The following is a 27,653-nucleotide window of genomic DNA, read 5'->3' on the forward strand; positions in this document are numbered from 1 at the left end:
AAGGGACATAAATGTGCAAAAGAAACATTGTTTAATGTAATAGAGCATTTCCTTCTTGCATAATTTCCTGCATATAACTATGTGTTTAAGCCCTGCAAAATGGTTAAACATAGTAAAAAATAAGCTCCAGAGCAGCATTGAGTCATATGTGTATAGCCACCAATCATCAGCTAGTTCCCAGTAGTACACTGCTGTTCCTGAGCCTACTTAGGTATGCTTTTAACTAAGGATACCAAAAGAACAAAATAAATAGACTTTTTTTCCCCTTAATATTTTTTGGGTCAGTGTAAAATGTTTTTTTTTTGTTTGTTTATTCATAACAATTCAAAAGAAAATGGGCTAGCAAAACCCTTGCATACAGGTGGGTTGAATTGCATGCATCTCATACCGTTTTCTCCCTGAGAGAAGGGAGAGAAAAGAAGGGGAGGGGAGAAAAGGGAGGGAAAGGAAAGAAGGGAGGGAGAGAGAGAGAGAGAAAAGTGGGGAGGGAGAGGAGAAAGGGGGAGGGAAATAAAGGAGTGGAATAATGGAGCAAGGGAGGGAGTTGAGGGTTCTCCTCCAGCCTCACCTTGTAAGCATATCCCCGAGCAACGATTCCACTGCAAAAATGCTGGCGGCTCTAAATGAGGCAATGGTTTAAAGGAGCACAGCCTGTGAAGAGCGACCTTAATCAGCGCACATGCCTTGTTTTCTCTGTAAAAGCCTGAACTTTATCGCTCACTGTACTGTGTGCTGGCTTTTAGAGAGAGGATAGGGCAGATGTGCTGCCCCTCCCAAATCTGCTGCCCTAGGCACCGGTCTTGTTGGCCTAGACCATAATACACCATATGATAAAGTCATATGATAAAGAGCTGTACTGCACTAACATAGAAGCAAGCTAAGTTTACAGATTTGAGATTTCTTACTACATAAACAACCTCGTTCTGCAAACTGGTGGTTGATGTAATATTTTATTACAAGGCTTCCGGCTGGTGGCCAGTGAGACTTACAAATCTTTATGTACAGGTAAACACTGCTCACAAAAAAAGCATTGGTATGTGGATACTATTTGTACAATGTTATCTATATGGCACAGATGAACTAGCGCTGTCTAGATCTGAAAAACTGTCAAAATGCACTTCAAGGGTTTAGAAATTAGCAGATAAGCCTACCTAGGCTTAGCTTTCAACAAAGAATACCAAAAGAACAAAGCAAATTTGATGATAAAAGTAAATTGGAAAGGTGTTTAAAACTGCATGTCCTATCTGAATCATGATAGTTTAATTTTGATTAGAATGTCCCTGTAATAATAAAAACTACATTTTTTCTATGTGAACAACATAGAAATGTAAAATATGCGTAACGTGATTCATGCAGTGTCGGGTTAGCGCACATGAAGAATTACTAATCTCACATCACGTTAATGAAATATTAAATATAAAATATTTTTTTTAAAAATGAATAATAATTATTAAACTCATTATACATACTGTAAAAATGCTAAATATTCCATAGAATATATACATAGTATCTCACAAGTAAGTACAGTAGATCCCTTACATTTTTGTAAATATTTTATTATATCTTTTCATGTGACAATACTGAAGAAATGACACTTTGCTACAATGTAAAGTAGTGAGTGTACAACCTGTATAACAGTGTAAATTTGCTGCCCCCTCAAAATAACTCAACACATAGCCATTAATGTCTAAACTGTTGGCAACAAAAGTGAGTACACCCCTAAGTGGAAATGTCCAAATTGGACCCAAACTGTCAATATTTTGTGTGGCCACCATTATTTTCCAGTACTACCTTAACCCTCTTGGGCATGGAGTTCACCAAAGCTTCACAGGTTGCCACTGGAGTCCTCTTCCACTCCTCCATGACAACATCACAGAGCTGGTGGATGTTAGAGACCTTGTGCTCCTCCCACCTTCCGTTTGAGGATGCCCCACAGATGCTCAATATGGTTTAGGTCTGGAGACATGCTTGGCCAGTCCATCACCTTTACCCTCAGCTTCTTTAGCAAGGTAGTGGTCATCTTGGAGGTGTGTTTGGGGTCGTTATTATGTTGGAATACTGCCCTGCGGCCCAGTCTCCGAAGGGAGGGGATCATGCTCTGCTTCAGTATGTCAAATTACATGTTGGCATTCATGGTTCCCTCAATGAACTGTAGCTCCCCAGTGCCGGCAGCACTCATGCAGGCCCAGACCACGACACTCCAACCACCATGCTTGACTGTAGGCAAGACACACTTGTCTTTGTACTCCTCACCTGGTTGCCGCCACACACGCCTGACATCATCTGAACCAAATAAGTTTATCTTGGTCTCATTGGACCACAGGAAATGGTTCCAGTAATCCATGTCCTTAGTCTGCTTGTCTTCAGCAAACTGTTTGCAGGCTTTCTGTGCATCATCTTTAGAAGAGGCTTCCTTCTGGGACGACAGCCATGCAGACCAATTTGAAGCAGTGTGCGGCGTATGGTCTGAGCACTGACAGGCTGATCCCCACCCCTTTAACCTCTGCAGCAATGCTGGCAGCACTCATACGTCTATTTCCCAAAGACAACCTCTGGATATAACGCTGAGCATGTGCACTCAACTCCTTTGGTCGACCATAGCGAGGCCTGTTCTGAGTGGTACCTGTCCTGTGAAACCGCTGTATGGTCTTGCCCACTCTGCTGCAGCTCAGTTTCAGGGTCTTGGCAATCTTCTTATAGCTTAGGCCATCTTTATGTAGAGCAACAATTCTTTTTTTCAGATCCTCAGAGAGTTCTTAACCATGAGGTACTATGTTGAACTTCCAGTGACCAGTATGAGAGAGTGTGAGAGTGATAACACCAAATTTAACACACCTGCTCCCCATTCACACCTGGGACCTTGTAACACTAATGAGTCACATGACACCGGGGAGGGAAAATAATTGGGCCCAATTTGGACATTTCCACTTAGGGGTGTACTCACTTTTGTTGCCAACGGTTTAGACATTAATGGCTGTGTGTTGAGTTATTTTGCGGGGACAGCAAATTTACACTGTTATACAGGCTGTACACTCACTGCTTTACATTGTAGCAAAGTGTCATTTCTTCAGTGTTGTCACATGAAAATATATATATATATTACATTACAATGTGTATAATAACAGATAGAGAAAAAGAGAGATATAAACAGAAATAAAATAAGAAACAGACAAATCAATAACGAAGCAGATCAATAGATAACTATTTCAATAAGCGCACATTAAAGGACAGAGAGACAAGACTGAGACAAACAGATGGTGTACGTGGCTGTAACACACTTACTTGTGCATTGTTTTGCACTATCACATATTTTTATTTATTACAGAGAAATAATTGTAGACAGGTAGCTCGATAATAGATTGATCGAGTGATTGATTCAACATAGTAAAGAAAATGAAGAAGAAGAAGCCTCAATATATCTTGGATAGTTCTGTGTCTTTCATGATATAATCAAGGGGGAAAAAGTAAGGGAAAGAAAAAAGACAGAAGGCACCAAAAATCTTACAAAGACATGAAAGTGAATTTGAGACATTCACCCAATTTCATCCAACTTTGTGAGTCATTTTACCAGTTAGAAAATTCAATGCTGCAACTCCACCAAATAGAACACATCTCATTTGTTGTTTCTACTACTTTTTTCAGCTAAATCAATAAAAGATGTTTTTCAATGTAACTATAGCCCTATCGTCCAGCTTTCCTTGTGGTTGTCTCACCTAGGAATTTTGTAGTTGGAAACAATCTTTCCTTTTACAGTGAAAGCTTTACGAAACAACTTCACTTATTTCAAGACACCACTATTCCAATTATAGCAAACTATATAAAGTCTATGCAGACAATATTTTATCATTATATATGGAGGAATTGAAACTAAACTTCAAATTAAAAAAAATATATCTTATTTATTTCCCCTCGACAGGGGAGGACTTGGTGTTTCCATTGTTTTACATTATTATTTTATGCTACTCACTTATTAAGTGTAACTAACTGGGAAAAAATTTAGTAAAGTCTGGGCCACTTTAGAGGAAGCTTTAAAGGGACATTCCAGCCACATGGATGAATTTCAGTTTTGAATATAAATATTTTTGTAATATACATGTATTAGCAAAAATGCCTCTAATACAAGTGATAGCTGCTTCAAAAGTGTATTTAAGTGTGCAGAGTGCACCAGCAATTTATACACAACATGCTTGTACCATGTGATAATGGCTCAGTTTCTTAATTGCTGACATGATACAAGCCCCACTGGTGCTCTGAGCAGCTGCAGTATTTAAAATGTTGGTGCACTGAGAATATTTAGTTATGCTTCACATGCACGTGAAGAGAAAAATGTTAACACTCAAACAGTAATAGCTTTTGCTGGAAACATTTTTGCCAGTAAATGTATATACCAAATATGTTTCTATCCAAAGAAGTAATTAATCTACGTGCATATACATTTTAGCTGGAATGTCCCTTTAATAGCTACTTGCAACATAGGAGACCAGTGCTGGTTTGCAAAATGTGATACAGATTACAGAATAGCTCTAAGTCCATTAATAAATGAAAGATTTATAGTTTGGGGCAAGTAATTAAAGAGACAACCAGATATTTCCACATATTCTTCTCATCCCACACCTTTACTAGCCTGTAAATCTTTCTATGATTTCACATAACTCTTAACCAAATAAAAGAAGGTAGACCATCTAATTTCCTATCTGCTTAATATTTTGTGGAGGCCTTGTCAAACCATTTAAATAAATTAAAGCACCACTTTGTCCCTTCTTATGATAACTGGTTGGTGTGCTTCCAACTTAGAAACTATATACTTGACAGTATGATTAGTGCTCCTCATTATTGAAGAATAGGGGCATCTTATATTATTCCTACAAATTCTTACAAGATAGCAACCCCATTTTCCCTCCATCTTATATGGCCTCCTGGGAGAAGGAACTAATTATGCCTATCTAATGTGAACAGCGGAAAAAAATAATTGTAGAGATGCATATTACACTTACACTCTATGTACCCAACAGATTCCAATAAATGTTGGAGAAATGGTGACAATGAAGCCACGCTCTTTCACATATGGTGGGAATGTACTATCATCAAATCATAAGTAAATATAACGTTTGGGTGGTACCTCTCAAAAAAAAAATAGTACGAACATTTTTTACTATATGAAGAACATTGGAATGTAAAATATTTACAGTAAATACACAGTTAAACACATAATAAAATATTAAAATTGAATACAAATCTGTGATGGCATCAGAATGAGGCTCCCATAGGAGCCTATGGAAGTACGCTCAGCAATGCGAATGCGAGCTCGCGTCCGCATTTCTGTAAACCTGTAATACCAGCGCATATTAGCGTGCACTGGTATTACAAAGTGGAGAGCAAATATCACTTTAGCTAAAGTGATATTTTGTGCTCCACTTGTAATCTGGCCTTTTGTGTGCTTTCTCCCTATCCTTGCGCGAGTTTTTGATCATCAGGCCCATAGTGATAAGTGCATATAAAAATATATAGTAACTTCCATGATTAATACAAAGCACACAAAAAAATATTTTTTTTTAAATTAACACTTTTTGCAGTAAAAATGCTTTAAACTTTCTGCTTGCAGTCTGCATAAATCATTTGATCTCTCCTAGATCTTTTTATTCTATGAACAAAACCTGAAGTGATAATTTGTTGTCTGCTAGTGCTGTGATGTCTATACTGCAACAAAGTTCTATCAAATCAGTCATTTAAAGCCTTTGCAAATATTGCAAATACAGAAAGGAGAGGTCATCCAGTAAAAAATTAGTTTAAAGGGGATGTTAATGAGATTTAACTATTCTCTAAAAAGGAACAAAAATAATAAGGTAACAAGGATTTCTGAAGATGGGTATTTGTACACCTCTTAATTTAAAGGGATAGCAAAGTCAAAATTAAACTTGCGTCATTCAGATAGAGCATGTTATTTTAAAACAATTTTAAATTCACTTATATTTTAAAATGTACATTGTTCTCTTGGTATCCATTGTTGAAAAAGAATATGTACATATCCTACACTAGTGGGAGCTAGCTGGTGATTGGTGCCTGCACACATTTGTCTCTTGTGATTGGCTGATCAGTAGTGCATTGTTGCTCCTTCAGCAAAGGATATCAAGGGAATGAAGCAGATTTGATAATAGAAGTAAATTGGACAATTGTTTAAAATTGTAGGTTCTATCTGAATCCTGAAAGAAAGAAAAAAATGAATGTCCCTTTAAGCTGCAGCTATACATTGAATGGTGATGTTCTTTATATTTTACATGATTACACTGGCGTAGATCTTGCAGCTACACATGCTTATAACAACATCTATTTTAAAGGTAAAATATTCTTCTAACTTGTCACCCGCAGTCTTAATGTGACCCCCTGGAAGGTGGTTGTATTCTGAAACAATGTAAGCATAACCAATGGGCACAAAAGAAAACAAAGATATCTCAAGGACAGAAAGATTATGCATATATTTCATTTATTTAGAATTGACAATAGGCAGAGCTTAAGTGCTTTTTTTTAGGATAATGAGTTTGGAAGAGAGCGTAGAGTGTGGGAATTGTAAATTACATTGTCTTTGAGTTACTGAGACTGAACTCAGGAGTATTCTCAACACACCTGTTAAGGTAGAGCCGTTTCTCTGTGTATTGACCTTCTCCATGAGCGGGATCTGTATAAGGCTCATTGATAATCACCTCTACCCCTTCCCCATCTGAACTCTGCTCATGGCTGTGCTTGCTGATCATGTACAACTGCCCGATTCTGTACTGCAAAGAGAAGAATAGAGACAGATTACTGAAAATGTTAATTGCAGGAAAGTATTTAACTGGCAACACTTACCCCAATTCCATCCATCATTACCTCTCAGTATATATATATATATATATCTTTCCCTATCTACCAGTGTATCAACCATTATGTCTGCCCGCCTCTCTTTATAGCTATGACTGAAAAGAAAAACAACTTACAAAGCTGCATAAAATAAAACACTGCAACTGTTAAGACCCCAGATTGTTCTAGATGTTTTTATTCAATCTGGAACAGAACGGAAGCAGTCATATACGCGCAGGGGTGTGGAAATTAAAAAAAAACTACTTGTCCAAGGGACTAATAAGGGAGCCCAATCTACTTGTCCCTTGTGGCAATCTACTTGTCCTGATTCACAAAATAATTTTAAACCAAAGACAGTGTGGTATGGGAAAGACTATCTATAAAAAGGTAGAGCGACTGGCTCTAAGGGAAGACAAATGTCAGATAAAATAGGGCATAGAGGGAAAATTACATACTGTATATAGTGAACATGAACAGTATCCACCTAATAGGAGATATACTTTATAACAACAGGTCAGGATGGAGGCAATAGCTATAATTTTTAACTCCTAAAATTGAGCACTTTGTTGTATCTTAGGTGAACAGATACATACAATTTATATAAGTGTAGAATATCACCTCAGTTTTATTCCTCCCTGTGTATAGTTTTGCAGTATATACTAAGAGGGTGAAGGTAACAGTGCTTTATGTACAACCATTATGCTTTTAATATATAGGCTGCTCAACTCCTATCTATATTTTTACAATATTATGTCCCATATTTAATTATATAGGGGTACTTATTCTAAGGGGTTGTTTCCAGTATATAATATCTGGTCATGGAATGTTAAATAATAATTGTGGGCTTGTTATGTGTTATAAATGGGGGGTAAAGCAATACCTTATATAATACTTGTGGTGTGACATTCTACATTTAATATTTTCAAATGAGCAAGAAGCATCTTTTATCAGGTAATAATGTGCAACATATGAAGCAAGGTGTAAATATCATAAACTGTTAGTGGAGCAAGCCCCAAACACATCATTTAGGATCTACATACACGCAGCATGAATAGGGACATCATCCTATCAAGAATAAACTGGTCTACAGTACTATTAGTGGCAATCCCCGTAGATAAAATATCATTAGAAACCCTCAAGGAGATAATGAGTCATATTATGGTATATAGTGTGTTCTAAGACTGTGGTCCAATATTGACATGTCAGAACACCCGGTCATCATTGTCAGTTAAGGAAGGAGATTGTTATATGTCATAGCCCTGCTTTGTGGATCTAAGTTCCTGCCATTGGTTTGTAGTACCCCACTCCAGTTTTTCTGTTAAAGCTGGCACTCAGGGGATGGGCCGTGCCGTATGGATAGATAGAGGCCGTCTTCTGTGTGTAAAGTGCTAGCCACGGCACTAATTCATTGCTCCAGTCAGATCCAAAGATGGACTGATATTGATTCCCTGCTTCTTAGACTGCTGATTTTATATTCTGCTCCTGCGCTGCTGTTAGCTAATCTGTGAGCTGGAGGTGGTACGTTTTGAAAATACATAAATATTTGTATAATTTTGCTTACTTATTTTTTTTTTCCAGCTGAACTTTGCTGCTGTTTCAATTTGAGGTTTTTCAGCATTTTTTTACCAATACCAAAGTTCAGTTGAATAAAAAAAAATTAAGTATGCAAAATCAAACAAATATTTATGTATTTTCAAAAACGTACCACCGCCAACTCACAGATTAGCTAACAGCAGCGCAGGAGCAGAATCGGGGCAATCTGATCTCTATTATACTCAGTTAGTGTATAATAGAGCTGCGCAACCAGGAAATCACTGAGAGGGACACGTCCCTCACCTCCACTGAAAGTCTCCAACACTGCAAGCAGGGACTAGAAGGGAGGAGCTGAGAAGCGCGAGACACTCTTTAAAACCGGCAGCGCAGTAAGGGGAATAAAATAAAAAAAGAAAATTTATGCTTACCTGATAAATGTATTTATTTTTTGACACGATGAGTCCACAGATCATCTTAATTACTAATGGTATATTCACCTCCTGGTTAGCAGGAGGAGGCAAAGAGCACCACAGCAGAGCTGTTAAATAGCTCCTCCCTTCCCTCCCACTCCAGTCATTCGACCAAAGTTAGGAAGAGAAAGGAAAAGCCAAGGTGCAGAGGTGTCTGAAGTTTACATAACCCACAACCTGTCTCACAAGAACTGGGCGGGCCGTGGACTCATCGTGTCAAAAAAGAAATAAATTTACCAAGTAAGCATAAATTTTCTTTTCTTTGATACAATGAGTCCACGGATCATCTTAATTACTAATGGGATTCACTACCCAAGCTAGAGTACACAGATGATATGGGAGGGACAAGACAGGGAACCTAAACGGAAGGCACCACTGCTTGAAGAACCTATCTCCCAAAAGCAGCCTCAGCCGAGGCAAAAGTGTCAAATTTGTAGAACTTCAAAAAAGTGTGAAGAGAGGACCAAGTCGCAGCCTTGCAAATCTGTTCCACAGAAGCTTCATTTCTGAATGCCCATGAGGAAGCAACAGCTCTCGTGGAATGAGCCTTAACCCTCTCGGGAGGCTGCTGTCCAGCAGTCTCATATGCAAAACGTATGATACTCTTCAGCCAAAAAGAAAGAGAAGTAGCCGTAGCTTTCTGTCCCTTACATTTTCCTGAGAAAATCACAAACAAAGAAGAAGACTGACGAAAGTCCTTAGTCGCCTGTAAGTAAAACTTTAAAGCACGGACCACGTCTAAATTGTGCAGAAGACATTCTTTCTGAGAAGAAGGATTAGGACACAAAGAAGGAACAACAATCTCCTGATTAATGTTCCTATCAGAAACAACCTTAGGAAGAAATCCTAGTTTAGTACGTAAAACTACCTTATCTGAATGGAAAATAAGGTAAGGAGACTCGCACTGCAATGCCGAGAGCTCTGACACTCTACAAGCTGAAGAAACAGCAACAAGAAATAGAACTTTCCAAGATAACAACTTAATATCTAAGGAATGCATAGGCTCAAACTTGAAGAACTTTGAGAACTAAATTAAGACTCCATGGAGGAGTAACTAGTTTGAACACAGGCCTGACAAAAAGATTGAACATCTGGGACATCCGCCAGACGTTTGTGTAACAAAATAGATAAAGCAGAGATTTGACCCTTTAGGGAACTCCTCGATAAACCCTTCTCCAAACCCTCTTGGAGAAAAAACAAAATTCTAGGAATCCTAACCTTACTCCATGAGTAGCCCTTGGATTCACACCAATAAAGATATTTATGCCGAATCTTATGGTAAATCCTTCTAGTCACAGGCTTACAAGCCTGAATCATGGTCTCTATGACCGAATCAGAAAATCCCGCTTGGATAAAATTAAGCGTTCAATCTCCAAGCAGTCAGCTTCAGAGAAACTAGATTTGGATGAAGGAAGGGCCCCTGAATCAGAAGGTCCTTCCTCAACGGGAGTCTCCACGCTGGCAGAGATGCCATTTCCACCAGATCCGCATACCAAATCCTGCGAGGCCAAGCCGGAGCTATGAGGATCACCGAAGCCCTCTCCTGTTTGATTCGAGCAATTACCAGAGGAAGGAGCGCAAACAGAGGAAATAGGTATGCTAGACTGAATGTCCAAGGGACTGCCAGAGCATCTATCATTTCCGCCTGGGGGTCCCTGGACCTCAACCCGTATCTCGGGAGCTTGGCAATTCGTAGAGATGCCAAGAGATCTAATTCCGGCTCACCCTACATGAGAGTCAGGCTGGAGAACACTTCCGAATGGAGTTCCTACTCCCCCGGAGTTTAGTACGTAAAACTACCTTATCTGAATGGAAAATAAGGTAAGGAGAATCACACTGCAATGCCGAGAGCTCTGACACTCTACGAGCTGAAGAAACAGCAACAAGAAATAGAACTTTCCAAGATAACAACTTAATATCTAAGGAATGCATAGGCTCAAACGGAGCCCCTTGAAGAACTTTGAGAACTAAATTAAGACTCCATGGAGGCGTAACTGGTTTGAACACAGGCCTGATCCGTACCAAGGCCTGACAAAAAGATTGAACATCTGGGACATCCGCCAGACGTTTGTGTAACAAAATAGATAAAGCCGAGATTTGACCCTTTAGGGAACTCCTCGATAAACCCTTCTCCAAACCCTCTTGGAGGAAAAACAAAATTCTAGGAATCCTAACCTTACTCCATGAGTAGCCCTTGGATTCACACCAATAAATATATTTATGCCAAATCTTATGGTAAATCCTTCTAGTCACAGGCTTACAAGCCTGAATCATGGTCTCTATGACCGAATCAGAAAATCCAGCTTGGAAAAAATTAAGCGTTCAATCTCCAAGCAGTCAGCTTCAGAGAAACTAGATTTGGATGAAGGAAGGGCCCCTGAATCAGAAGGTCCTTCCTCAACGGGAGTCTCCACGCTGGCAGAGATGCCATTGCCACCAGATCCGCATACCAAATCCTGCAAGGCCAAGCCAGAGCTATGAGGATCACCGAAGCCCTCTCCTGTTTGATTAGAGCAATTACCAGAGGAAGGAGCGCAAACAGAGGAAATAGGTATGCTAGACTGAATGTCCAAGGGACCGCCAGAGCATCTATCATTTCCGCCTGGGGGTCTCTGGACCTCAACCCGTATCTTGGGAGCTTGGCAATTCGTAGAGATGCCAAGAGATCTAATTCCAGCTCACCCCACATGAGAGTCAGGCTGGAGAACACTTCCGAATGGAGTTCCTATTCCCCCGGAGTTTAGTACGTAAAACTACCTTATCTGAATGGAAAATAAGGTAAGGAGAATCGCACTGCAATACCGAGAGCTCTGACACTCTACGAGTTGAAGAAACAGCAACAAGAAATAGAACTTTCCAAGATAACAACTTAATATCTATGGAATGCATAGGCTCAAACGGAGCCCCTTGAAGAACTTTGAGAACTAAATTAAGACTCCATGGAGGAGTAACTGGTTTGAACACAGGCCTGATCCTGACCAAGGCCTGACAAAAAGATTGAACATCTGGGACATCCGCCAGACGTTTGTGTAACAAAATAGATAAAGCCGAGATTTGACCCTTTAGGGAACTCCTCGATAAACCCTTCTCCAAACCCTCTTGGAGAAAAAACAAAATTCTAGGAATCCTAACCTTACTCCATGAGTAGCCCTTGGATTCACACCAATAAAGATATTTATGCCAAATCTTATGGTAAATCCTTCTAGTCACAGGCTTACAAGCCTGAATCATGGTCTCTATGACCGAATCAGAAAATCCCGCTTGGATAAAATTAAGCGTTCAATCTCCAAGCAGTCAGCTTCAGAGAAAATAAATTTGGATGAAGGAAGGGCCCCTGAATCAGAAGGTCCTTCCTCAACGGGAGTCTCCACGCTGGCAGAGATGCCATTTCCACCAGATCCGCATACCAAATCCTGCGAGGCCAAGTCGGAGCTATGAGGATTACTGAAGCCCTCTCCTGTTTGATTCGAGCAATTACCAGAGGAAGGAGTGCAAACAGAGGAAATAGGTATGCTAGACTGAATGTCCAAGGGACCGCCAGAGCATCTATCATTTCCGCCTGGGGGTCCCTGGACCTCAACCTGTATCTCGGGAGCTTGGTAATTCGTAGAGATGCCAAGAGATCTAATTCCGGCTCAACCCACATGAGAATCGGGCTGGAGAACACTTCCGAATGGAGTTCCTACTCCCCCCGGAAGAAAGGTCTGCCTGCTCAAAAGGTCCGCCTCCCAGATGTCCAGCCCTGGGATGTGAATCACCAACAGGTAGGAAGAGTGGGCCTCTGCCCACTGAATTATCTTGGATACCTATGTCATCGCTAAGGAACTCCTCGTTTCTCCTAGATGATCGATGTAAACCATTGAAGGTATATTGTCCATTGCCTGAGCTTGCTTAACTGCAGAGTTCTGAGATGGAACCGAACAAACGGGAAGATGTCTATTGCCACCATCAGCCCGATTACCTCTGCCCACAGCAAAGCTAAATATAAAAAAAAAAAAACACATGCCCTGCACCCAAAACTGCATGTCCCGGGCGTCGGGCAATAGGAATTGCACATCCCTGACGCGCCAACATGAAATACACTGTGGTCTTTAATAAAACTGACATCAATAATGTGCTGCTCTTTATTAAGAATACGAACAACAGATCATCAGCTAGTTCTATGGCGATTTACCACCCAGGAGCATTGTCTTTTAGACCAATGTGCTTTTTATAGAGGAAAACTTTCCTGTCTGATCCTGCCAAGTAAGGTCAGTCCGGCCCCGAAATACCAGGCAATTCTCCTCTGAACAAGGAACATGACAACCCCAGACGATCGTTCGGGCTCCTATGGGCCTCATCAGTGAGGTGCAGTCACATTCCTCTAAGCAGACTGGGCAAGGAGTCCACGTCTGGTTTCCCTCATCGCCCACTGTAAGAATACAGTAGCCAAGAATATATCCTTAATATCAGGGATGGCCATCTTCCTAACACATAGGGACCACAGGTCAATAGTCTTAAGGGCAGTATATAAATGTATGATTAATAAACACACAAATGATATTATACTTCAGAAAAACTTTCAGTGGCATAGGGGATTTAGGTAAGGTTACGGGGTACCCTCGTATTCTGTTTTCCTCTTTAGAGGGCTCTTTTGAGATTTGGCCAACCACAACACACTTTTTTATTTCTGCCTTTTCTAGGCGCCACAAAAACGATAGCACACTTTCTTAGTTATGCTTTTTCCTTGGAGCCACAAATACTAGTGCAGAGGGCAGCATGAGGTCTTTGGGCCGCTAGATAGCAATCCCTGCTTTAGACGACAATACAGGCAATCTTTTCAGGAAGGTATGCTTTTTTTTTCTCCATGTGAGTTTGCAAACTTTTTTGGAGATACAAGACATCATGTTTTAACAGGTGGAATTCTGGGATGACTTGTTAGAGACTGCCATGCTCCTAGGCAAAGCACTGTAGGAAAACAAAAGCGTGGGAAGAAATCAAACAATCCACCTGTCCAGACAAGCAGCATTAGTTCCTACTGACTTCAGTATTTCCAGAAATTTCAGGCTTCATACGGAAACGATAGGCTGACAGAGTGGTATTTACAGGGCTTTCCTACTATGTAATTAACTTCTTTACAAAAAAATGCTATAGTGATCCTAACTACTGAACTGCAGGGTGAAAATTAGTGGGGGGGGGGGTTCTTTCATTGCTCATTATTACAAAGAATTTCCATGATGGCAGATTCTTTTTTGCATATTATCTTAACCCTTTACTAACAAGTGTATCTATAAATACACTGGGCTAAATGTATGTATATGTTGTCCAAAGCATCTTAATGTAGCTGAAACAATTAATTTTTTTTCGTAACGGAAAATGCACGCTCACTGCACTCGTATTACAAGTGGTAAGTTGAGTGTTGCTCTTGAGCACAATCCAAAACACCACTGTAAAATGTAGCACTTTTTAAGACCTGAAGTAAACCAATATTAATAATAGTATAACATAGAACTACATGAAGAATTTCAGTAAACGCACACTATCAGCTTTGCAAACCTTTGCCTTAGCACACTATCTTGAGTGATATTCAACATTAATTTTACTGCATGCCCCCATAGAAGACTATTATGTGAGGGATTTAGAGAACTGGCGCTATTTGACATGCAGATGTTAGCTAGTTCTAGACTATCGCTCAAGTGTTAAAAAAGTCACTTTGGACTTATGTGTGAAAAAGAGAAACGCTATTCATTGCACTCAAGCAATGGTAATGCACAACAGCGCTAATATTTTTTGCCCTTCTCTTGTAATCTAGGCCATTATTTTATATAACTCACCAGATGCAAAATTAAAAATAAACCTTTAAAATATAATGCAAGTGTATATATATATATATATATATATATAGAGAGAGAGAGAGAGAGAGAGAGAGAGAGAGAGAGAGAGACTCAAAATGGATTGCACTCTCAGATTAGACTGGGAGCACCTCCTATACCTGATCAGCACTATTAGTAGACTGGAACATCCCCTAATACAGGAAGATTACCCCAAAGTGCACTGGGTGCAAAATACACTAGGGAATGACCACCTATATAACACAACACTCTTTGCACTGTGTTTATGAGTGTACATACATTTATACACACATCAAGAAAAGAGAAGCACTTTTAAGCAATCTAAGGAACAGCACAATGGGCTCATCTTTGTCCCCACCACCTGAACAGAGATACAATTCTTAAAGGGACACTGAACCCACATTTTTTTCTTTAGTGATTCAGATAAAGCATGACATTTTAAGCAACTTTCTAATTTACTCCTATTATCAAATTTTCTTCATTCTGTTAGTATCTTTATTTGAAATGCAGGAATGTAAGTTTAGATGCCAGCCCATTTTTGATGAATAACCTGGGTTGTCCTTGCTGATTGGTGCCTAAATTCATCCACCAATAAAAAAGTGCTGTCCAGAGCTGAACCAAAAAATTGCTTAGATGCCTTCTTTTTCAAATAAAGATAGCAAGAGAACGAAGAAAAATTGATAATAGGAGTAAATTAGAAAGTTGCTTAAAATTGGATGCTCTATCTGAATCACGAAAGAAAATTTTTTGGTTTCAGTGTCCCTTTAAGTGTCATCTACATACAAAGGGGTAGATTTAACAAGCCGTGGAAGCTGCAATCTACCCCCGAAGTTTCTGGATCGCCGGAAACTTAAGTTAAGAAGCAGCGGTCTTAACTTGCCTGTCATATTTTAGGTGGCGGACATCAATCATCCCAATCCGATCGGGATGATCGACACCCCACAGGGGGAGGCATTGCACAAAAATTTTACAAGAAATGCTTGTGCAATGTTAAATTTCGGCATTTTGCGATATCGGGAGGACATGATTCGCTACAGCGAATCATGTCCGCCCGCCATATAATAAATCTAACCCAAAGCATGAAGATTAGTGCTCTGATGAGAACAGCCAAGAGCTCTAGTAGATAGCCCTACAGAATAGTACCAAGGGAGGACTCAACCAAAACGACAGTCTCATCCTGATATAAAAGGCGGTTCTCCTCTGAACAAATGATTTGTACAGCTTCTCTTTTTTCCTTTTTTGCATGTGTGGAAATAACCCATAGGGACCATGCCTCCCTGGTGTTCATGAGGGCAACCACAGTGTTCTTCAAGGATGAGATCAAACTGATATGCCGCACGAAATGTTTATTTCATTAAAGGCACAAGTGGGTTGCATCCTGGGTAGGCACCATCTCATAAGAAAATAAATTATAGCTTTGTCTGTGTTTGTGCATCTGTTTAAAATGCCAGACTTTCAGCGTTCTCTCAAGCAGGGGGGAATAATCCTACTTTTAGTATATTTTCAGCAGTGCATACAGACATAAACATGTTCTGTGTATTGCAAAGATAGCTGTTACATTCCTTTATAAGAGGTGTGTCATAATGATGTGCATTTCTCTAGTATTAGCAGAGCCATGCTAGTCCTTAAAGGGACAGTGTATACCAATTTTAATTTAACTGCATGTAATAGACACTACTATAAAGAATAATATTCACAGATATTATTAGAGGCCAAAGGGGCATCATGCGCCATACAGAGCTTAATAAATTGGCCCCTTGGCATGAGCTAAAGGTGGCAACCCTAGTTGAAGCACTTGAAAGTGATGCAGCATAGCTATAAAAATCTAACTAGAAAATATCACTTGGACATATCTATGTGAAAAAGGAAGATATTTTACCTCAATGTTCATGTGATATTTCTTGTCAGCTTTTTGAAGTTATGCTGCATCACTTTAGCATATAGGTATTATGTTCCTTTAACAAAACAGATATGCAACTATTAAATAATCATGTTTTTATATACATATAATGGGCCACTTTATACAACTAAACGTATATGTTAATTACAGGAATACCCACTGGCAGTGGATTGGATAAGATAGGTGAAGTGGGGCTCTTTGAATTTTTAACATATTTTCACTTATGACAAGACCCCTCAGCACCACAACAAGCATCCATGAATCACATTAACTGCTCAGTTCTAAACAGTGGTGTATATTGCTTTTGTTCTTCCCTAAGCACTAAGCAATCTGCTCCCCCAGACCCCCCCATACCTAACAATTTTGGGCCAAATTACAAGTGGAGCGGAATTTGTAGCCACCAATCTGCAGGCGCTACCCAGGTCTGAACCAAAAATGGGCTGGCTCCTATGCTTACCTAACTGTTTGTTTGTTTTTTAAATAAAGATAGCAAGAGAACGAAGAAAAATGTATAATAGGAGTAAATTAGATAGTTGTCTAAAATTGCATGCTCTATCTGAATCATGATAAAAAAAACACAATTTATGCTTACCTGATAAATTTATTTCTCTTGTGGTGTATCCAGTCCACGGATCATCCATTACTTGTGGGATATTCTCATTCCCAACAGGAAGTTGCAAGACGACACCCACAGCAGAGCTGTTATATAGCTCCTCCCCTCACTACCATATCCAGTCATTCGACCGAAAACAAGCAGAGAAAGGAGAAACCACAGGGTGCAGTGGTGACTGTAGTTTAAATTTAAAAATTACCTGCCTTAAAATGACAGGGCGGGCCGTGGACTGGATACACCACAAGAGAAATAAATTTATCAGGTAAGCATAAATTGTGTTTTCTCTTGTAAGGTGTATCCAGTCCACAGATCATCCATTACTTGTGGGATACCAATACCAAAGCTAAAGTACACGGATGAAGGGAGGGACAAGGCAGGTACTTAAACGGAAGGTACCACTGCCTGTAAAACCTTTCTCCCAAAAATAGCCTCCGAAGAAGCAAAAGTATCAAATTTGTAGAATTTTGAAAAGGTATGAAGCGAAGACCAAGTCGCCGCCTTGCAAATCTGTTCAACAGGCGCCTCATTTTTAAAGGCCCAGGTGGAAGCCACAGCTCTAGTGGAATGAGCTGTAATCCTTTCAGGGGGCTGCTGTCCAGCAGTCTCATAGGCTAAGCGTATTATGCTTCTTAGCCAAAAAGAAAGAGAGGTTGCCGAAGCCTTTTGACCTCTCCTCTGTCCAGAGTAAACAACAAACAAAGCAGATGTTTGTCGAAAATCTTTAGTAGCTTGTAAGTAAAACTTTAAAGCACGAACCACGTCTAGATTGTGTAATAGACGTTCCTTCTTTGAAGAAGGATTAGGACACAAGGATGGAACAACAATCTCTTGATTGATATTCTTGTTAGATACCACCTTAGGTAAAAACCCAGGTTTAGTACGCAGGACAACCTTATCCGTATGGAAAATCAGATAAGGAGAATCACATTGTAAGGCAGATAACTCGGAGACTCTACGAGCCGAGCAAATATCTACCAAAAAAAGAACTTTCCAAGATAAAAGTTTGATATCTATGGAATGGAGAGGTTCAAATGGAACTCCTTGAAGAACCTTAAGAACCAAATTTAAGCTCCATGGTGGAGGAACCGGTCTAAACACAGGCTTGATTCTAACTAAAGCCTGGTTAAATGCCTGAACGTCTGGAACATCTGCCAGACGCTTGTGCAAAAGAATAGACAGAGCAGAAATCTGTCCCTTTAAGGAACTAGCTGACAATCCTTTTTCCAAACCATCTTGGAGAAAGGATAATATCCTGGGAATCCTGATTTTACTCCATGAGTAACCCTTGGATTCACACCAATAAAGATATTTACGCCATATTTTATGATAAATTTTCCTGGTGACAGGCTTTCGTGCCTGTATCAAGGTATCAATGACTGACTCGGAGAAACCACGCTTTGATAAAATCAGGCGTTCAATCTCCATGCAGTCAGTCTCAGAGAAATTAGATTTGGATGGTGGAAAGGACCCTGAAGTAGAAGGTCCTGTCTCAGAGGCAGAGTCCATGGTGGAAAGGATGTCATGTCCACTAGATCTGCATACCAGGTCCTGCGTGGCCACGCAGGCGCTATTAAAATCACTGATGCTCTCTCCTGCTTGATCTTGCCAATCAGTCGAGGGAGCAGAGGAAACGGTGGAAACACATAAGCCAGGTTGAAAGACCACGGCGCTGCTAGAGCATCTATCAGCGTCGCCTTGGGGTCCCTGGACCTGGATCCGTAAAAAGGAAACTTGGCGTTCTGTCGAGACGCCATGAGATCCAACTCTGGTTTGCCCCAGCGATGAACCACTTGTGCAAACACCTCCGGATGGAGTTCCAACTCCCCCGGATGAAAAGTCTGTCGACTTAGAAAATCCGCCTCCCAGTTCTCTACACCTGGGATATGGATAGCTGATAGGTGGCAAGAGTGAATCTCCGCCCAGCGAATTATCTTTGAGACTTCTAACATCGCTAGGGAACTTCTTGTTCCCCCTTGATGGTTGATGTAAGCCACAGTCGTGATGTTGTCCGACTGAAATCTGATAAACCTCAGAGTTGCTAACTGAGGCCAAGCTTGAAGAGCATTGAATATCACTCTCAATTCCAGAATATTTATTGGAAGGAGTGACTTCAGGGAGTTCCAGACTGCACCCCAACCCAGAAGGCTGGCATCTGTCGTCACAATTGTCCAATCTGGCCTGCGAAAGGTCATACCTTTGGACAGATGGACCCGAGATAGCCACCAGAGGAGAGAATCCCTGGTCTCTTGATCCAGATTTAGTAGAGGGGACAAATCTGTGTAATCCCCGTTCCACTGACTGAGCATGCATAGTTGCAGCGGTCTGAGATGTAAGCGTGCAAACGGAACTATGTCCATTGCCGCTACCATTAAGCCGATTACTTCCATGCACTGAGCCACCGAAGGGCGCGGAATGGAATGAAGAATACGGCAGGAATTTAGAAGCTTTGATAACCTGGACTCCGTCAGGTAAATTTTCATTTCTATAGAATCTATCAGAGTCCCTAGGAAGGAAACTCTTGTGAGTGGGGATAGAGAACTCTTTTCCTCGTTCACTTTCCACCCACGCGACCTCAGAAATGCCAGTACTAAGTCCGTATGAGACTTGGCAATCTGGAAGTTTGACGCCTGTATCAGGATGTCGTCTAAATAAGGGGCCACCAAAATGCCCCGCGGCCTTAGAACCACCAGAAGCGACTTTAGAACCTTCGTGAAGATTCTTGGGGCTGTAGCTAATAAAAAAGGAAGAGCTACAAACTGGTAATGCCTGTCCAGAAAGGCAAACCTGAGAAACCGATGATGATCTTTGTGTATCGGAATGTGAAGATAAGCATCCTTTAGATCCACTGTAGTCATATATTGACCCTCCTGGATCATAGGCAGGATGGTACGAATAGTTTCCATCTTGAATGATGGAACTCTGAGGAATTTGTTTAAGATCTTTAGATCCAAAATTGGTCTGAAGGTTCCCTCTTTTTTGGGAACCAAAAACAGATTTGAGTAAAAACCCTGTCCTTGTTCCTCTTTTGGAACTGGATGGATCACTCCCATAACTAGGAGGTCTCGTACACAGTGTAAGAATGCCTCTCTCTTTATCTGGTTTACAGATAATTGTGAAAGCTGAAATCTCCCTTTTGGGGGAGAAGCTTTGAAATCCAGAAGATATCCCAGGGATATAATGTCCAACGCCCAGGGATCCTGAACATCTCTTGCCCACGCCTGGGCGAAGAGTGAAAGTCTGCCCCCCACTAGATCCGTTACCGGATAGGGGGCCGTTCCTTCATGCTGTCTTAGAGGCAGCAGCAGGTTTTTTAGCCTGCTTACCTTTGTTCCAGGTCTGGTTAGGCCTCCAGACCGCCTTGGACTGAGCAACAGTTCCCTCTTGTCTTGCATTAGAGGAGGTTGATGCCGCACCTGCCTTGAAGTTTCGAAAGGCATGAAAATTAGACTGTTTGGCCCTGGATTTGGACCTGTCCTGAGGAAGGGCATGACTTTTTCCTCCAGTGATATCAGCAATAATCTCCTTCAAACCAGGCCCGAATAAGGTCTGCCCCTTGAAGGGAATGTTAAGCAGCTTAGATTTTGAAGTCACATCAGCTGACCATGATTTAAGCCATAGCGCCCTGCGCACCTGTATAGCAAAACCAGAATTCTTAGCCGTTAGTTTAGTCAAATGAACAATGGCATCAGAAACAAAAGAATTGGCTAGCTTAAGTGCCCTAAGTTTGCCAAGTATGTCATCCAATGGAGTCGCTACCTGTAAGGCCTCTTCCAGAGACTCAAACCAGAACGCCGCAGCAGCAGTGACAGGGGCAATGCATGCAAGGGGCTGTAGGATAAAACCTTGTTGACTAAATATTTTCTTAAGGTAACCTTCTAATTTTTTATCCATTGGATCTGAAAAAGCACAACTGTCCTCGACAGGGATAGTAGTACGCTTTGCTAAAGTAGAAACTGCTCCCTCCACCTTAGGGACTGTCTGCCATAAGTCCCGTGTGGTGGCGTCTATAGGAAACATTTTTCTAAAAATAGGAGGGGGAGAGAACGGCACACCTAGTCTATCCCATTCCTTATTAATAATTTCTGTAAACCTTTTAGGTATTGGAAAAACATCAGTGCACACCGGCACTGCATAGTATTTATCCAGTCTACACAATTTCTCTGGCACTGCAATTGTGTCACAGTCATTCAGAGCAGCTAAAACCTCCTTAAGTAATACGCGGAGGTGTTCAAGCTTAAATTTAAATGTAGAAATATCAGAATCAGGTATCCTTCCTGAGTCAGAAACATCACCCACAGACTGAAGTTCTCCTTCCTCAGCTTCAGCATATTGTGAGGCAGTATCAGACATGGTTCTTAAAGCGTCAGTATGCTCTGCATTTCGTCTAACCCCAGAGCTATCTCGCTTACCTCTAAATTCAGGTAGTCTGGCTAATACCGCTGACAGTGTATTATCCATGACTGCCACCATGTCTTGTAAAGTAAACGCTATGGGTGCCCTAGATGTACTTGGCGCCATTTCAGCGTGAGTCCCTTGAGCGGGAGTCAAAGGATCTGACACGTGGGGAGAGTTAGTCGGCATAACTTCCCCCTCGTTAGATTCCTCTGGTGATAAATTTTTTAAAGACAGAATATGATCTTTATTGCTTAGAGTGAAGTCAGTACAATTGTACACATTCTAAGAGGGGGTTCCACCATGGCTTTTAAACATAATGAACAAGGAGTTTCCTCTATATCAGACATGTTTATACAGACTAGCAATGAGACTAGCAAGCTTGGAAAACACTTTAATTCAAGTTAACAAGCAAATATAAAAATGGTACTGTGCCTTTAAGAGAAACAAATTTTGTCAAAATTTGAAAAACAGTGAAAAAAGGCAGTTACACAAACGAAATTTTTACAGTGTATGTAATAGGCTAACAGAGCATTGCACCCACTTGCAAATGGATGATTAACCCCTTAGTTCAAAAAACGGATAAAAAAAACGACATAGACGTTTTTTAACAGTCACAACAAACTGCCACAGCTCTACTGTGGCTCCTACCTTCCCCAATAAACGATTTTAGACCCTTTAGAGATGTCCTGTAGCATTCATGGGACTTCTGAGGAAAACTGGATGTCTCAGTCTGTAATTTTAACTGCGCAAAAAAGCGCTAAAATAGGCCCCTCCCACTCATATTACAACAGTGGAAAGCCTCAGGAAACTGTTTCTAGGCAAAAATAAAGCCAGCCATGTGGAAAAAATTAGGCCCCAATAAAGTTTTATCACCAAGCATATATAAAAAATGATTAAACATGCCAGCAAACTTTTATATAGCATATCTATAAGGGTATTACCCCTGAGAGTAAGCATGATACCAGTCGTTGTTAAATCACTGTATTCAGGCTTAACTTACATTGATCAGGTATCAGCAGCATTTTCTAGCATTTCCAATCCTAGAAAAAATTATAACTGCACATACCTCAATCAGAGTAAACTGCACGCCATTCTCCCTCTGAAGTTAACTCTCTCCTCAGACATATGTGAGAACAGCAATGGATCTTAGTTACAACCTGCTAAGATCATAGAAAACTCAGGCAGATTCTTCTTCTATCTCTGCCTGAGATAAAAACATAATTTATGCTTACCTGATAAATTCCTTTCTCCTGTAGTGTAGTCAGTCCACGGGTCATCATTACTTCTGGGATATTAACTCCTCCCCAACAGGAAGTGCAAGAGGATCACCCAAGCAGAGCTGCTATATAGCTCCTCCCCTCTACGTCACACCCAGTCATTCGACCGAGAACCAAACGAGAAAGGAGAAACTATAGGGTGCAGTGGTGACTGGAGTATAATTTAAAAATTTAGACCTGCCATAAAAAACAGGGCGGGCCGTGGACTTACTACACTAAAGGAGAAAGGAATTTATCAGGTAAGCATAAATTATGTTTTCTCCTGTTAAGTGTAGTCAGTCCACGGGTCATCATTACTTCTGGGATACCAATACCAAAGCTAAAGTACACGGATGACGGGAGGGACAGGCAGGATCTTTATACGGAAGGAACCACTGCCTGAAGAACCTTTCTCCCAAAAACAGCCTCCGAAGAAGCAAAAGTGTCAAATTTGTAAAATTTGGAAAAAGTATGAAGAGAAGACCAAGTTGCAGCCTTGCAAATCTGTTCAACAGAGGCCTCATTCTTAAAGGCCCAAGTGGAAGCCACAGCTCTAGTAGAATGAGCTGTAAATCTTTCAGGAGGCTGCTGTCCAGCAGTCTCATAGGCTAAACGTATTATGCTACGAAGCCAAAAGGAGAGAGAGGTAGCAGAAGCTTTTTGACCTCTCCTCTGTCCAGAATAAACGACAAACAGGGAAGAAGTTTGGCGAAAATCCTTAGTTGCCTGTAAATAAAATTTCAGGGCACAGACTACATCCAGATTGTGTAGAAGTCGTTCCTTCTTTGAAGAAGGATTAGGACACAATGATGGAACAACAATCTCTTGATTGATATTCCTATTAGTGACTACCTTAGGTAAGAACCCAGGTTTAGTAGGCAGAACTACCTTGTCTGAATGAAAAATCAGATAAGGAGAATCACAATGTAAGGCCGATAACTCAGAGAATCTTCGAGCCGAGGAAATAGCCATTAAAAACAGAACTTTCCAAGATAACAATTTGATATCAATGGAATGAAAGGGTTCAAACGGAACACCCTGTAAAACGTTAAGAACTAAATTTAAGCTCCATGGTGGAGCAACAGTTTTAAACACAGGCTTAATCCTGGCCAAAGCCTGACAAAAAGCCTGAACGTCTGGAATTTCTGACAGACGTTTGTGTAAAAGAATGGACAGAGCTGAGATCTGTCCCTTTAAGGAACTAGCAGATAAACCCTTTTCTAAACCTTCTTGTAGAAAAGACAATATCCTAGGAATCCTAACCTTACTCCATGAGTAACTCTTGGATTCGCACCAATGTAAGTATTTACGCCATATTTTATGGTAAATCTTTCTGGTAACAGGTTTCCTAGCCTGTATTAAGGTATCAATTACTGACTCCGAAAATCCACGCTTTGATAAAATCAAGCGTTCAATTTCCAAGCAGTCAGCTTCAGAGAAATTAGATTTTGATGTTTGAAAGGACCCTGAATCAGAAGGTCCTGTCTCAGAGGCAGAGACCAAGGTGGACAGGATGACATGTCCACTAGATCTGCATACCAGGTCCTGCGTGGCCACGCAGGCGCTATTAGAATCACCAATGCTCTCTCCTGTTTGATCCTGGCAATCAATCGAGGAAGCATCGGGAAGGGTGGAAACACATAAGCCATCCCGAAGGTCCAAGGTGCTGTCAAAGCATCTACCAGGACCGCTCCCGGATCCCTGGACCTGGACCCGTAACAAGGAAGCTTGGCGTTCTGGTGAGACGCCATGAGATCTATCTCTGGTTTGCCCCATCGTCGAAGTATTTGGGCAAAGACCTCCGGATGAAGTTCCCACTCCCCCGGATGAAAAGTCTGACGACTTAGGAAATCCGCCTCCCAGTTCTCCACTCCCGGAATGTGGATCGCTGACAGGTGGCAAGAGTGAGACTCTGCCCAGCGTATTATCTTTGATACTTCCATCATCGCTAGGGAGCTTCTTGTCCCTCCTTGATGTTTGATGTAAGCTACAGTCGTGATGTTGTCCGACTGAAACCTGATGAACCTCCGAGTTGTTAACTGAGGCCAAGCCAGAAGGGCATTGAGAACTGCTCTCAATTCCAGAATGCTTATTGGAAGGAGACTCTCCTCCTGAGTCCATGATCCCTGAGCCTTCAGGGAATTCCAGACAGCGCCCCAACCTAGTAGGCTGGCGTCTGTTGTTAAAATTGTCCAATCTGGCCTGCTGAAGGGCATCCCCCTGGACAGATGTGGCAGAGAAAGCCACCATAGAAGAGAATTTCTGGTCTCTTGATCCAGATTCAGAGTAGGGGACAAATCTGAGTAATCCCTATTCCACTGACTTAGCATGCACAATTGCAGCGGTCTGAGATGTAGGCGTGCAAAGGGTACTATGTCCATTGCCGCTACCATTAAGCCGATTACCTCCATGCATTGAGCCACTGACGGGTGTTGAATGGAATGAAGGACACGGCAAGCATTTTGAAGCTTTGTTAACCTGTCTTCTGTCAGGTAAATCTTCATTTCTACAGAATCTATAAGAGTCCCCAAGAAGGGAACTCTTGTGAGTGGAAAGAGAGAACTCTTCTCTTCGTTCACCTTCCACCCATGCGACCTTAGAAATGCCAGTACTAACTCTGTATGAGACTTGGCAGTTTGAAAGCTTGACGCTTGTATCAGAATATCGTCTAGGTACGGAGCCACCGAAATTCCTCGCGGTCTTAGTACCGCCAGAAGAGAGCCCAGAACCTTTGTGAAGATTCTTGGAGCCGTAGCCAATCCGAATGGAAGAGCTACAAACTGGTAATGCCTGTCTAGGAAGGCAAACCTTAGATACCGGTAATGATCTTTGTGAATCGGTATGTGAAGGTAAGCATCCTTTAAATCCACTGTGGTCATGTACTGACCCTTTTGGATCATGGGTAAGATTGTCCGAATAGTTTCCATTTTGAACGATGGAACTCTTAGGAATTTGTTTAGGATCTTTAAATCCAAGATTGGTCTGAAGGTTCCTTCTTTCTTGGGAACCACAAACAGATTTGAGTAAAACCCCTGTCCGTGCTCCGACCGCGGAACCGGATGGATCACTCCCATTAGTAAAAGATCTTGTACACAGCGTAGAAACGCCTCTTTCTTTATTTGGTTTGTTGACAACCTTGAAAGATGAAATCTCCCTTTTGGGGGAGAGGTTTTGAAGTCCAGAAGATATCCCTGAGATATGATCTCTAACGCCCAGGGATCCTGGACATCTCTTGCCCAAGCCTGGGCGAAGAGACTTAAATTTAAAATAACCGACAGCCAAGTGGAAAAACAGTGCCCAAAACAATTTTTCACCAAGTACCTCAGATAATTAAACGATTTAACATACCAGCAAACGTTTAAAATCTAATAATATGAAATGTTATTAAAAAGCCTGCTGCTAGTCGTTCCCACTACAAGATAGGCTAAAAGTTATATGCATACAGTATTGTCCCAGTGAAGTGCCATTCCCCAGAATACTGAAGTGTAAACATATATATATACATAACAGCCTGATACCAGTTGCTAATACTGCATTTAAGGCTGAACTTACATTATATCGGTATTGGCAGTATTTTCTTAGTCAATTCCATTCCTCAGAAAATAATATACTGCAACATACCTCTTTGCAGGTGAACCTGCCCGCTGTCCCCTGATCTGAAGTTTACCTCACTCCTCAGAATGGCCGAGAACAGCAAAATGAATCTTAGCTACGCCGACTAAGATCATACAAAAACTCAGGTAGATTCTTCTTCAAATTCTACCTGAGAAGGAACAACACACTCCGGTGCTGTTTAAAATAACAAACTTTTGATTGAAGGTATAAAAACTAAGTATAATCACCACAGTCCTCTCACACATCCTATCTATTAGTTGGGTGCAAGAGAATGACTGGGTGTGACGTAGAGGGGAGGAGCTATATAGCAGCTCTGCTTGGGTGATCCTCTTGCACTTCCTGTTGGGGAGGAGTTAATATCCCAGAAGTAATGATGACCCGTGGACTGACTACACTTAACAGGAGAAATAGCACAACTCCGGTACTATTTAAAATAATAAACTTTTGATTGAAGGAAATAAACTATTTTTCACCACTCTCTCTTACTACCTCCATGCGCGTTGAGAGTTGCAAGAGAATGACTGGATATGGTAGTGAGGGGAGGAGCTATATAACAGCTCTGCTGTGGGTGTCCTCTTGCAACTTCCTGTTGGGAATGAGAATATTCCACAAGTAATGGATGATCCGTGGACTGGATACACCTTACAAGAGAAATTGGGTTTTGCGTCCCTTTAAATTAATCCCATTTTAAAAATTAACCCATGTAACACACATCCCTGAATTCTGTTTCTAGCCAGAAATGTATCTAAACCATTTTAAAATGTATCTAAGATATTGGCATTTACTATCTCCTTAGCCAATGAGTTCCACAATTTGATTGCTCTTACAGTGAAAAAAATTTGCTGGAGATTAAGGGGCCTAATATTATTATTCTTTATTTATAAAGCGCCAACTGATTCCGCAGCGCTGCCCATGGGTACAAGGATAGAAGTACAACGGAGAAACAATACAATAAAAGACAACATTTTACAGACAGATACAGGGGGAATTGAGGGCCCTATTCCCGTGGGAACTTACAATCTAAATGCCTATTTATCAAATATCTGTCCGACATGATCCGATCAGCGGATCATGTCCGACAGACATCGCTGAATGCGGACAGCATTACGCTCTCCGCATTTAGCATTGCACCAGCAGTTCTTGTGGACTGCTGGTGCAACGCCGCCCCCTGCAGATTCGCAGCCAATCGGCCGCTAGCAGGGGGTG

The 27,653-nt window shown here is 41.1% G+C and overlaps 1 protein-coding gene across 1 annotated transcript in view; it reads right to left on the bottom strand.

Moving 5' to 3' along the window:
• LOC128638604 (cytoplasmic phosphatidylinositol transfer protein 1) overlaps positions 1–27,653 on the bottom strand; it is a 340,423-nt gene that overhangs the window by 189,244 nt on the left and 123,526 nt on the right. Inside the window, exon 2 of the mRNA XM_053690660.1 lies at positions 6,622–6,770. Coding sequence (XP_053546635.1) covers positions 6,622–6,770 — 149 coding nt within the window. The remainder of the gene's footprint in view (positions 1–6,621; positions 6,771–27,653) is intronic.

The sequence above is a fragment of the Bombina bombina genome, chromosome 8 (genome assembly GCF_027579735.1).
Source record: "Bombina bombina isolate aBomBom1 chromosome 8, aBomBom1.pri, whole genome shotgun sequence".
NCBI classification, from domain to species: domain Eukaryota; kingdom Metazoa; phylum Chordata; class Amphibia; order Anura; family Bombinatoridae; genus Bombina; species Bombina bombina.